The following is a 14,023-nucleotide window of genomic DNA, read 5'->3' as shown; positions in this document are numbered from 1 at the left end:
TCCAGGTGGATTGAGGCCAATTGATGCATCTTAGATGGCTGCTTGCTAGCGTTTAAGACCCCAGGCGCCACTCTTCAAAGTGGGATGGAGAATGTTTTGTTAATAGATTTTATTATGCCAATTGACTTAGATGTCCCCTGAAACCATGGTCCCCAGACCCCTGCCCCTGCTACACTGGCCTTCAAAGCTTTCAGTTTATTCAGGAAACTTCTTTGCTTTTGGTTTAGTCCAGTTGTGCTCACCTCCCCTGTATTGTGTGCTGTGTTTCTCTTCACCTAAAGTAGTTCCTATCTGCTGTCTAATTAGTGAATGCCCCTCTCCCACCCTCTCTCCCTCCCCCCTCTCCTAACCACAAAAGAATGTTTTCTTCTCAGTTTAAACTATTTCTCACTTCTCTTAATGCTTCTGCATCTTTTAATATTTTCCCTGTAGAATCCTTCAGTATTGCAACTCCAGGCTTGGATTTTTTCTTCAGTTCTTTCAGCTTCAGAAATGCTAAGTGTGTTCTTCCGTTTGGTTTTCTACCCCTAGGTCTTAGCGCTAGTCTTTATAACGCTTTACTTTGACTTCTCCAGCTGCCCTTTGTAATCTTCTGTTCAGCTCTTTTACTTAGTTGTTTCTCCCTTTCACTTTAGCTACGCAACGTTCAAAAGCAAGTTTCAGAGTCTCTTCTGACATCCATTTTGGAATTTTCTTTGTTTCCTCTCTTTTTAATGACCTCTTGCTTTCTTCATGTATGATGTACTCGATGGCATTCCACAACTTGTCTGCTCTTTAATCATTTGTGTTCAACTCGTCAAATCTATTGCTGAGATTGTCTCTAAATTTGGGAGGAATATGTTCAAGGTCGTACTTTTGCTCTTGTAGACTTGTTCTGGTTTTCTACAGTTTCAACCCGAACTTGTATACGAGCAGTTGATAGTCTGTTCCATATTCGGTCCCTGGCCTTGTTGTGACTGATGATATTTTTTCAGTCGACTCTTTCCACAGAGGTAGTTGATTTGATTCCTGTGTATTCTGGCTCATAAGGTCCATGTGTTAGTTGGTGAAAAAAAAGGATATTTGCAATAAAGAAGTTGTTGGTGTTGCAAAAGTCCATCATGTGATCTCTGGAATTGTTTCTATCATCAAGGCCGTATTTTCCAAACGCCAGTTATTTTTCTTTGTTTCCGACGTTCATATTCCAGTTACCAGTAATTATCCATACATCCTGATTGCATGTTTGATCAATTTTAGACTTCAGAAGTTGGTAAAAATCTTTAATTTCTTCATCTTTGGCCTTAGTGGTTGATGCATAACTTTGAATAACAGCTGCATTAACTGGTCTTCCTTGTAGGCTTATGGATGTTATTCTATCACTGACAGCATTGCACTTCAGGATAGATCTTGAAATGCTCTTTTTGATGATTAATGCAATGCCATTTCTCTTCAACTTCTCATTCCCAAAAGTAGACTGCATGATTGTCCAATTCAAAATGGCCAATACCAGTCCATTTCAGCTGACTATTGTCTAGTATATTGATGTTTCTGCCTGCCATTTCTTTTTTGACTATTTCCAATTTTCCTTGATTCGTACTTTGGACATTTTAGCTTCCAATTATTAATGGACGTTTGCAGCTGTTTCTTCCATTTTCAGTCATGCCACATCAGCAAATGAAGGTCCTGAAAGCTTGGCTCCATCTACGTCATTAATGTTGACTCTACTTAGAGGAGGTAGCTCTTCCTCTGTTGTGTTTTGAGTGGCTTCCAACCTGAGGGACTCAACTTCTGGGACTGTATCAGACAATGCTCCGCTGCTATTCAAAAAGTTTTCAGTGGCTAATTCTTTTCCAAAGTAGACCACCGGGCCCTTTTTCCTAGTCTCCCTCAGTCTGAAAGCTCAGCTGAAATGTGTCTGCTATGTGTGACCCTGTTGGTATTTGAAAACTGGTAACAGAGCTTCCAGCATCACAGCAACAGGCATGCTCCCACAGTATGGCAAACTGACAGACACTTGAGGGTTTATAATGATATAAATAATAAAAAAAAGATAAAATAACAGATTTGGTGAGGATGTGTAGATATTTCTGGTGGCAATATAAAATGGAAAAACTCTCTTTATGAGTTGGGTCCAGAGTTGAGGAAATCTGAAGCACAAACTCCCCAGGTGGGTTACTGGGGGTGATGTTATGTTGGGCCATTTATGCTTCCACCGCTTGATTTCTGGACCCAGGTATTCTACACTTTTTGAAAACAGAATACTATGATTGTCATTAATTTACAGTATATACTAAACGAAATCCAAACTCATTGACATCAAGTCTATTCCAACTGATAGTGACCCTATAGGACAGAATGGAACTGTCGCATAGGGCTTCAGAGGTTGTAATCTTTACAGAAGCAGACTGACACATTTTTCTTCTGCAGAAAGGCTGATGGGTTAGAATCACCAACCTTTTGATTAGCAGCTGATCTCTTAACCACTGTATCACCAGGGCTTCTTCAGTGTATATACCATCTGGAAAATTATGTAGTCATAACTGCCTGTGTATTCAAATGTTGTGCTATATATGATGATTACCTTTGTAATTAATTATCTTCCTATACAACCACTGTTTTTTTTTTTTTTTTTAATTCTTCTGAACTTCAAATTCACTTTAGGCTATACTTTGCCTCTTTCCTTCCCTTTCCTTACAAACTTTTGCAAAACAGGTCTATACCCGCCGCCTACTTTTCTTCAATACTCAATCACTCTTTAGCCACTGCACCTGAATTATTTCTAACCCTACCTCTTTATTTAGAGAGCCAGGAAATAAATGGAGCACTCTCTAAGATCAACAAAGTTTTCATGTCACTAAGTGCATATCAAGGGGTATTTTTCAGTCCTTGTCTTCTTAGTTCTTTAACAGCATTAAAACTATTGACCAGCTTGCCTTTCTTCAGGTAGAACCCGTTTGCCTCCATAACCTTGAGGACACCAAGTGTTCCATAAAATTGCCAAATATTCTTTAAGGTAAACACTTCCCAATGTGGGATTTCACTCTAAGAAAGATGGTTCCTAGGTTTGGTTCCTTGTAGCAGTTAACTTTCCTTAAAGGACAGCTTGTTACTTTAAAATGAAACTAAAAACAGAAGAATTTCTCCTTGGAGGAAAAAATCCATCTCAGAAACCCTTCCCCACCCCTCCCCCCATTGCTCTCTACAAAGAGACAAAATTGGCAAAAAAAATGTTTGGTTTTTTTTTTTTTTGACATTGGCTGCTAACCCAAAGGGCGAATCCACCAACTGCTCCTTGGAAACCCTCTCGGGCAACACCACTCTGTCGTATAAGGTCGCTAGGAGTTGGAATCAACTTGAAGGCAATGGGTTTTTATTTTTTTGTACCCCATGGGAGGTGAATTATTTAGAGAGTAAGGGGAGAATAGAACAATTTTTTAATGAAGAGCTCTGAGAGTCAACCCAGGAGACTCAGCAAACTCTAAACATCTCATCATTGTCCCTCACCATGTAAATATTTGACCCTAGCCTTGGTGAAAACCAAATTTGGCTTGTCAGAGACAGACAATGGAGAAGAGAAACTGGTTCAGTGACACCATTAGAAAGAGTTAGTGTGTTCCCTTCAGAGCTGGTGGAGTAAGAAGGACAAGAGGAACAAAAGTATGTACTGGGCCTCATCTCTCTGGTAAGGATACTGAAACCTTCCATATTTGCTTAGGAATGTGAGCTCCCTGTCCCTTGAACGCACTTTACTTTCCACTGTAGCCAGTCTTTTCCAGCTCTCATTCTGTTTCTTCTTTGTCTTTCTGTAATCTAGAATCTCTTTCCAAGAAGAGTTGGAAATGGCCATTTCTTTTTTTTTTTTTGTAGCTATAGACTTTATTAGTTTATTATCTTTTGTCTACTCCTGTCCCCAATTTTTCTTAAAAGTTAAACTGTCAAAATTCTGAAAGAGGAAAGAAACTGTTGAAAGTGCTAGAATGGCATCAGTTGCAGCTTTAACATTTTTTCTGTTTTTTTGTAATTTTGAGTTTGCAACAGCCGTTCCTTCCTCCCTTGATGGTTTGAAAGATTCCTTTTTCAGCTAGCTATGCCACCACAGTGTATAACAAAAAAAAGTGTTAGAAGAACTTTTATGACAAGAGAATCTTTTTTGTTCCTTTTTGACATTAGCAACTGAGGTTGTTACTAAGAAGCACTGGGAGAAAAGGGAAAGATGATAGATGATCAACACTTACTTGTGCAAAGGGGGAAATACGCAATGTCATTCATTTTTATTGACCTAGGGGGACTCCTCAGGGTACAGCAGCTAGAGGAATAACATGGCCCCAGAGATGGAATGGGAATCAAGGAACTTCCTCCCCAACATGAATATTGACACATGGTCTCCAAGAAGATTCTAGCCTTCTGATAGCTTTCTCTGACATTCTCATGTCTAGAGAGTTCATATAATTCAGATAAGCATTCTTGATATTAATTTTCTGCCATATGCTCAGGGTAGGATTGCTAAATTCATTGAATAAGAATACAGGACATCCATTTAAATTTGAATTTCAGATAATACTTTTTATTTTTAATATAACTATGTCCCATGCAATATTGCATGTCACATGGAATATTTATACTAAAATAATATTCATTGTTTATCTGAAGCTTAACTGGGTGTCCTGAATTTTGTCTGGTTCAAGGGCTCTTTCAATTTGTTTATGTAGAATTTTTTAAAAATTTTTATTGTGCTTTAAGTGAAAGTTTACAGATCGATTCAGTCTCTCATACAAAAATTTATATACACCTTACTATATACTCCTAGTTGCTCTACCCCTAATAAGACAGCACACTTTTTCCCTCCACTCTATTTTCATGTCCATTCAGCCAGTTTCTGACCCTCCCCCACCCTCTCATCTCCCCTCCAGACAGGAGTTGCCCACATAGTCTCATGTGTCTACTTGATCCAAGAAGCTCACTCTTCACCAGTAGCATTTTCTATCCCACAGCCCAGTCCAATCCCTGTCTGAAGAGTTGGCTTTGGGAATGGTTCCTGTCTTGGACTAACAGAAGGTTTGGGGACCATGACCTCTGGCGTCCTTCTAGTCCAGTCAGACCATTAAGTCTGGTCTTTTTGCGAAAATTTGAGGTCTGCATCTCATTGCTCCCCTGCTCCTAAGGGCTTTCTGTTGTGTTCCCTGTCAGGACAGTCATTGGTTGTAGCCAGGCACCATCTAGTTCTTCTGGTCTGAGGCTGATATAAGCGCTGGTGTTTGTGGCCCTTTCTGTCTCTTGGGCTTATAATTACTTTGTGTCTTTGGTGGTCTTCATTCTTCTTTGCTCCAGGTGGGTTGAGAACAATTGGTGCATCTTAGATGGCTGCTTGCTAGCATTTAAGACCCCCGAAGGGAAATGGCCATTTCTTGAATGTGCAATTTTTCCAAAGAAACTCTGACTCACCCAGTTATGACATTTTATCTTATCTCTCTCATCAAACATCACTTCTCTTCTGTCTTCTATAAATTAAAGATTGCTGTTAGATTTCGTACATCCAGTAATTTTTCTATTACCTGTTCAAAGAAAATCTACTATAAGGGAAGTATTGTTTTGTTCCTGAAGTGTTTGGGTTTTTCTATATATTCCCTAAGTATTTTTCCTCCAAATGGAAATTTACTGCTTTTTAAATATTTGTTGAATACACTGCCAACTTACTGATAGCACTTAAAAGTTCTATTTTCACGTTATTTCTCCTCAGTGTCCTCAATATCATCTGTAAATAGTAAAATTATTTTTGAGGTTTTAATACTCAGACTTATTTCATTTCTCATCTTAAGTGATACAGGAGAATGACTAAAGTGGAATTAGATTTCCTTGGCTTATTCATGAATTTAGCACAAATATTTTAGTGTTTTAATAGAGATTATCCTGTTGGCTGTGGTTTAAAAACAGCCACTCTATATTGGGTTAAGGGAATGGTGAGAAAACAAAGTCACAACCTCTGACACACAAGTAAACATAAAAGTACCCGTGTAAGAGACACATCAATGAGTAGTTCTGCATGCTCTATTTGTGGGAGTCATAAGCTCAGTCCTTCCTATCTGTCATTCTCTGTTCTTCATCTCACTGGTCTCTCAAATCCCTTCGGTTACCAAGCTCACTGCCTCACAGGGAATTAACCTTCTATTCTCTCAGTCTATTGTGCTTTCCCTTTTCTTACTTCCTGTGAATAACAATTACCTATTCTTCCTCTGTCAATTCAAAGAATCCTATTTCAGAGAAAATCTTTCCTACTCATAGGAAAAAAAGAAAAAACAAATTTTTTTTTTTTTTTTGCTCATAGACCCAGCCTAAATTATATATCCACAATGTTTTTTTTTTCTCTTTTTAATTAATTTCCATATTTTATGCATGAATAATACTATTTTTCTTTTTTGGAAATTTTCAAATCTTAAGTTTGACTTAAGTTTGGAAACCCTGGTGGCGTAGTGGTTAAGTACTAAGGCTGCTGACCAATGGGTCAGCAGTTCGAATTTGCCAGGCGCTCCTTGGAAACTCCATGGGGCAGTTCTACTCTGTCCTATAGGGTCTCCATGAATTGGAATCAACTCGAAGGCACTGGGTTTGGTTTTGGTTTTTTAAGTTTGACTTTTTGACTTAAGTTTAAATTTTCATATCTTAAGTTTGACTTTTAGTTTTCTTTGGTATAATTGCTGTATAGAAGTTTTTGATATTTTAATCTAGTTTATCCATCCTATACTTTGTAATAAACTCCACTGATTTTAGTGCAACACATCCTTCTTCAAGAGCATGTACACATGAGTACACACATAGTTTGTATTTCATTTCAATGGTTGTGCTCTTCTATTTCCTCCTCTTATTTACAGAGTCCACTTGGCCTTTCCCCTTCTTGGAAGAATCCATTTGGCAGGTGGTTTCTGCAATAAGGAGCCATAGGGATCTTCACTAATTGGAAGAGCTGCATGGAGATCAAAAGAGGTAACAGACCTGTTTTGTTTATACTTATCACAATTCCATCCTTGCTTTATGGCTGCCATAGTTTAAAGGAGCTATTGATAATCGATGGACATGCAAGGCAGGTTTATTGTGATAGTGAAAAAAAAAAAAAACAGAAGCTCACAATTATCAGGTGCCTGCTCTATATCACATGCACACCACTAGAAAAATGACATGCATCATCTCATTTAATTCACTCATCGATCTCATTATGTCGGGAATATTTAGCACTCTCATTTGAGAAGGTGGTATCTGCAGTTAAGAGAGATTAAGTAATTTTCTCATGGTCACATAAGATAGTAAGTTGGTAAAGCCAAAATTCTATTCTGGGCAGTATGATTCAAACCCTCATTTTTGAAATCACAGCTTTATACTGTAGCTTTGGAGAATTATGTATCTAAAATAGTTATCATAAAAAGAACAGATTAATAATAATAATGAAGAAGCCAAGCCCAAGCCCATTGCCATCGATAATAAGAAAAAAAAAAAAAAGATAATAGCTGTTACTAATTAGAAGCCCTGGTACCACAGGAGCTAAACACTCTAGTGTTAACCAGAAGGTAAGCGGTTTGAATCTACCAGCAACTCCACAGGAAAAAGATGTGGCAGTCTTCTTCCTTAAGGATAACAGCCCTGGAAACATGGTAGGGCAGTTCTACTTTGTCCTATAGAGTTGTTTTTGTTAGAATCAACTCAACGGCAATGGGTTTGGATTTTTTTTTGGGGTGGGGGTTATTTTTAAAACAGATCCTCCCGTTCACAAAGGCATTTCTAAACCTTGCAAAGAAGGTAATAGCAATAACCAGATTTTTTAAAAAAGAAAAAAAATAAGGCACAAAAAGTTAACTGTTACATCAATAGGATGTGACAGGTCACATTTAAGACATGGATTTTCAGCTCAGATGACCTTTAATCACTAACATAGAGTTACCAGAATGGATGAGGCATGGAGATTATCAGGGAAAAGATCATACTTAGGAGTTCACATTACATGTTTCCAATTAGCTTGGAAATTGGTTTATGAGTATAGATTCAAATAGGATAATTAGAACCAGTGAATAGAAGCTAAAAAGAGAAATTTCTGCTGAATTAAAGTGTCTGAATAATTATATATGTTTAAAATGAAAAGGGCTACCTGTAACTGAGAGTCACAGTCAATGGAAGGACTTAATAACAAAATGCAGGTGGTACTGTAAAGGTGATGACTAGCTGAGATGCCATTTGGCAGTTCATTGAATGTTGCTCTTACCTTCTCCAGCCTACACACTAAATACATGGAAGCAGAAAACCAAACAAAATTTTCAAAATTCCTCCTGCTGGGCCTCTCAGAGGATCCTGAACTTCAGCCCCTCTTTTTTGCACTCTTCCTGTCTATGTACCTGGTCGCTGTGCTTGGGAACCTACTCATCATACTGGCGGTTACCTCTGACCCTCACCTCCACACCCCCATGTACTTCTTCCTCTCCAACCTGTCCTTTGTTGACACCTGTTTCGTTACTACCACGGTCCCAAAAATGCTGGTGAACATCCAGACACAGAACAAAGACATTTCGTACATAGGATGCCTCATTCAGGTGTATTTCTTCATGATTTTTGCTGGACTGGACAATTTCCTCCTGACCATGATGGCCTATGACCGATTTGTGGCCATCTGTCGCCCCCTGCACTATACAGTCATCATGAGCCCCCGGTTCTGTGTTTTGTTGGTTCTGGTGTCTTGGGTCATCTTTTTCTGGGTCTCCCTGCTTCATATTGTCTTGATCACACGGCTGAACTTCTGTATAGACACTGAAATACCACATTTTTTCTGTGAACTGACTCAGATTATCAAAGTGGCCTGTTCTGATACCCACATCAATTATGTCTTCTTGTATGTGTTGACTGCCCTGCTGGGTGTGTTTCCCCTCTCAGGGATCCTCTTCTCTTACTTTCAGGTTGTCTCCACCTTAATGAGGATGTCCTCTGCTGGGGGCAAGTATAAGGCATTTTCCACCTGTGGGTCTCACCTCTCCGTGGTTTCTTTGTTCTATGGGACAGGTCTTGGGGTTTTCCTCAGTTCTGCTGTGACCCATTCTTCCCAGAGAAGCTCTATTGCCTCAGTGATGTACAGTGTGGTCACACCCATGCTGAACCCCTTCATATACAGCCTAAGGAATAAGGATGTGAAGGGAGCCCTGGGAAGGCTCCTCTGTAGAGCAGCTTTTTGTCCATGATGATGGCCACTGGCCTCAGGGCTAAATGGGCTTCACAGTCCCCAAAGCCAAATATCATGAATTTAAATATCCTGATCTTTTTTCTTCCTCAGAAGACATGCACCGTTTCTTCCAATCCCAAAGCAACTATAATTGGCCTTCTACTTGTTATTGTACCGTTTTGACTTAGTAATTTTTTTGACTCTTCTTTCCTATGTGCTGTCCATAAAGTTCTTTCTTTGGTCAGCTTTCTTAGAGCCATTCCTAGAAAATCCAACCTTAGATTGACATCATTAATCTTGTTAAGTGCAGACATGATTTTCCCAAAAGTTAATCTCTCAACCATTGATGCATTTCACCTTCATTTGGTTATGTGTGTGTTTTTCCCTGAACAAAATAAAATCAAAATCATACAACAGTCATCACAAACTGCTTTCCCCATCTGGACTGTCCTTACTGCTTTACACATATGATTTCATTTAACCATGGCAATATTTCTTTGAGATATATTCTCATTCACCCCATTTTTCAGAGAAGAGTCTGAGATTGGGATGGTTTCAAACTGGCAACCATACTTTGCTATCCTACTTTGTATAAGAACAATGATGTGGTTTTCAAGTTCAAGGGTGGTAATCTAGATTTGATAGATGGTTTTTGCAGATGATTCATAGTAATATACTGCCTTGGATGACCTGAGATGTTGATTCATTCTCTGTGGTCCTTTCTTGGTTCTTTTCTTCCTTCTTTTCCCCTTTCTTTCTTCCTTACTTTCTCCAATTCCTTATTTCATTTTACCTTTATGTCTCATCATTGCAGTTTTTAGATATACTCCCCAAGATAGTAAAACAATGTAGTATTGAATACAGTGGAATAAGAGTTGTTCCCACAAGTGGTTTAATTTTCTGGGACTCTCTGGAGGTGTCATCCGGAAAGGTAGTTACACACTTGTGGAATGCATTCAGATATTCATTTTTTGAGAAGAATATTGGTAGAATTAAGTCTACCCAGTGATTGGTGGAGTAGTAGATGCTCCTATCACATTCCCTGGGGTCCTCTCACCATCTCTATTGTACCCCAGTCTGACTGCCTATGGACAGCACCAGCTGGAACCTACTTTGCCAAATGCATAGTAGCAAATGTGATCTGTAATTATTTATTTCTGGGGTAGCCTTCACTGAGAGGTGTGGGATTTACCTCTTTACTTGGGGGTAATTCTTAGATGTGGGTTTTGCACATTTTCCAAAATCTCCCCAAGGGTTGAAAATTCTGCTCACTCACTGTGGTAGCTGACTTAATGCACACTTTACTGGATGTATTTTCTTTCCTGTGTCACTTCTCCACTCTCCATACATATTCCTTGCTCCTTCAAGTAAATTGCTTGCACTTGAATCCTTGTTTCAGTGTCTGCTTCTGTGGGAACCAAAACTAGGACAGTTGATAAAGACCAACAGGTATTAAGGGAGACATGAAAGGAACTGGGTTCTTTGTGGCCAATACAAAACTAAAAAAAGAAGAAATAATTTACTGAAAAATCTTAATTGGTTAGCTTATTATCTACTTGTACAAAGTGAGGAGGAGGGCAGAGAGGTATAAAAAAAGAGAAAAAAAAGATTTCAATTCCAAGTAGTAGGCATAATCATACTGATGTGTACTAGAAACTGTTGTAAACAAAAGTAAGTATTTTCAACTCACCTTGAATGATTCTATCGAAAACTTTCTGAAGGTAGTTTGGACAACTTTACTGAGGTACAGTTTACATACCATGAAATAGTCCCATTGCTATAATCCAATGATTTTAGCAAATTTATTTAGTTGTACATTCGTCACCCAAATCCAGTTTCAGAGAGTGAGGTATTACAGACAGAGTCCGTTTGGTCAGAGCAATCTTAGATTGTTTGAATATATGGCATCTCTAATGACATTGGGGTTGGGCAGTGCTCCAGGTCCTATCAAAAATCTTTCATAAATATTTTATAAAGCAATGTTTGGTATTGTTTTCCTAGTCTCCTCCGGTAATGACCTCCTTTCCATAACTGTATAGGAAACAAGTAGATAAGGAGAGTGCCCGCCCTTTCTGTGATTTTTTTATGTTGAATAATTTATTAAAACACCCCAGGAGTTCCAGATTTACCCTGTACAACTTGTTACCTTGAATGTACTTATCATTGGGACTGCTTCCTAGTAGTATTTGGAAAAAAATAGTGTATTTGTAAAATTTTAATTACCATAGGGAGAATATCTGTCCTATTTGTTTTATTTTCAGTCTCTTTCAATCTTAGACTTCCAGGAGATTTACTGGTACATTCATTTTTTTTTTTTTCTTTTTTATCGTGGTTTAAGTGAAAGTTTACAGTTCAAGTCAGTTTCTCATACAAAAACATATACACACATTGTTCTGTGACCCTGGTTGCTCTCCCTATAATGTGACAGCACACTTCTCCTCTCCACGCTGTATTTCCCATGTATGGCTTCTGTCCCCCTCCGCCTTCTCATCTGGCCTCCAGACAGGAGCTGCCAATTTAGTCTTATGTATCTACTTGAGTTAAGAAGCACACTCCTCACTGGTATCGTTTTATGTCTTATACTCCAGTCTAATCTTGGTCTGAAGAGCTGGCTTCGGGAATGGTTTTAGATTCAGGCTAACAGAGAGTCTGGAGGCCATGACCTCTGGGGTCCCTCTAGTCTCAATCAGATCATTAAGTCTGGCCTTTTTACTAGAATTTGAGTTCTGCACCCCACTTTCCTCCTGCTCCATTAGTGACTCTCTGTTGTGTTCCCTGTCAGGGCAGTCATTGGTTGTAGCCGGGCACCATCTCGTTCTTCTGGTCTCCAGCTGATGGAGTTTCTGGTTTATGTATCCCTTTCTGTCTCTGGGGCTCATATTTTCCTTGTGTCTTTGGTGTTCATTCTCCTTTGCTCCAGGTGGGGTGGGACCAATTGATGCATCTTAGATGGCTGCTTGTTAGATTTTAAGACCCCAGGTGCCACTCACCAAAGTGGGATGCAGAATCTTTTCTTAATAAACTTTTTATGCCAGTTGAACTAGGTGTCCCCTGAAACCATGGTCCCCAGACCCCTGCCCCTGCTACTCTGACCCTCTAAGTGTTTTGTTGCATTATGGAAACTCCTTAGCTTTAGGTTTACTCCAGTCATGCTGACTTCCCCTGTATCGTGCATTGTCCTTCCCTTCACCTAAAGTAATTCTTGTCTACCATCTAGTTGGTGAATACCAGTCTTCCTCCTTCACCACCCTCATAGCCATCAAAGTGATACATTCATTTTACAGAAGGAATGTTTATTGAGAATCTACTATGTGTTAGGTGCTGGGAACAAAGATGTGAGGAAAAAATAGATCCTGTCCTTATATAGCTTACATTCCATTGGGGAAGAAAAAAGACAAACAAGTGAACCAATAAAAACTTTAGAATTACAGAAAGGACCATAAAAAAAAAAAAAAAAAGAAGAAGAAGCACCAAAGAATAGAGAAAGATTGTGAGATTTATTTTAAATAACATTTTCAATAACATGGTGAAATAATAGAAAACTGCTGGGATATTTTAGATAATATTTTTAATATGATTGTTTAACAGTCTAGACCAGTGTTTCTCAACTTAAGCACTATTGACATCTTGGGCTGGATAATTCATTGTTGTGGAGAACTATTCTGTACATTGTAGGATGTTTAGCACCATCCCTGGCCTCTAATCACTGCATGCCAGAACTCTACTCATCATTTGTGACAACCAGAAGTGTGTCAAGGCATTACCAATTGTTCCTTAGGGGGCAAAATAGCCCAAGTTGGGAACCACTGGTCTAAAAGGTGCAGGAGTTGATGGCCTTAATATTCCAGGAGACAGGGAAAATAGGAGACACAACATTTAAGGGAGGATAAAACATTGCGAAGAATGGGAATTCCAGAACACATAATTGTGCTTATGAGAAACCTTTATATAGATCAAGAGGCGTTTGTTTGGACTGAACAAGGGGATATTACTGGTTGAAAGTCAGGAAAGGTGTGAGTCAGGGTTGTATTCTTTCACCATACCTATTTAATCTGTATGCTGAACAAATAATACCAGAAGAAGAACGGGGCATCAGGATTGGAGGAAGACTCATTAGCAACCTGTGTTATGCAGATGACACAACCTTGCTTACTGAAAGTGAAGAGGACTTGAAGCACTTACTGACGAAGATGAAAGACCACAATCTTCAGTATAGATTGCACCTCAAAGCACAGAAAACTAAAATCTTCACAACTGGACCAATGAGCAACACCATGATAAATGGAGAAAAGATTGAAGTTATCAAGGATTTCATTTTACTTGGATCCGCAATCAACAGCCATGGAAGCAGCAGTCAAGAAATCAAAAGACTCATTGCATTGGGTAAATCTGCTGCAAAGACCTCTTCAAAGTGTTGAAGAACAAAGATGTCACCCTGAAGACTAAGGTGCTCCTGACCCAAGCCATGGTATTTTCAATCACATCATATGCATGTGAAAGTTGAACAATGAATAAGGAAGACCGAAGAAGAGTTGACGCCTTTGAATTGTGGTGTTGACAAAGAATATTGAATATACCATGGACTGCCAAGAGAACAAACAAATCTGTCTGGGAAGAAGTGCAGCCAGAATGCTTCTTAGAGGCAAGGATGGCGAGACTGAGTCTTGCATACTTTGGACATGTTGTCAGGAGGGATCAGTCCCTGGAGAAGGACATCATGCTTGGCAGAGTACAGGGTCAGTGGAAAAGAGGAAGACCCTCAATGAGGTGGATTGACACAGTGGCTGCAAGAATGCACTCAAGCATAACAACGATTGTAAGTATGGCTCAGTACTGGGCAGTGTTTCATTCTGC

The 14,023-nt window shown here is 39.1% G+C and overlaps 1 protein-coding gene across 1 annotated transcript; it reads left to right on the top strand.

Moving 5' to 3' along the window:
• Positions 1–8,249: 8,249 nt before the first annotated feature.
• Positions 8,250–9,188, top strand: LOC126074035 (olfactory receptor 7D4-like). Its single transcript, XM_049881380.1, has one exon. It carries the CDS (start codon positions 8,250–8,252, stop codon positions 9,186–9,188), a length of 939 nt encoding a protein of 312 aa, XP_049737337.1.
• The last annotated feature ends 4,835 nt before the right edge of the window (positions 9,189–14,023 follow it).

Source organism: Elephas maximus, chromosome 3 (genome assembly GCF_024166365.1).
Source record: "Elephas maximus indicus isolate mEleMax1 chromosome 3, mEleMax1 primary haplotype, whole genome shotgun sequence".
In the NCBI taxonomy this organism is placed as follows: domain Eukaryota; kingdom Metazoa; phylum Chordata; class Mammalia; order Proboscidea; family Elephantidae; genus Elephas; species Elephas maximus.
This window is presented reverse-complemented; position numbering and strand designations above follow the sequence as displayed.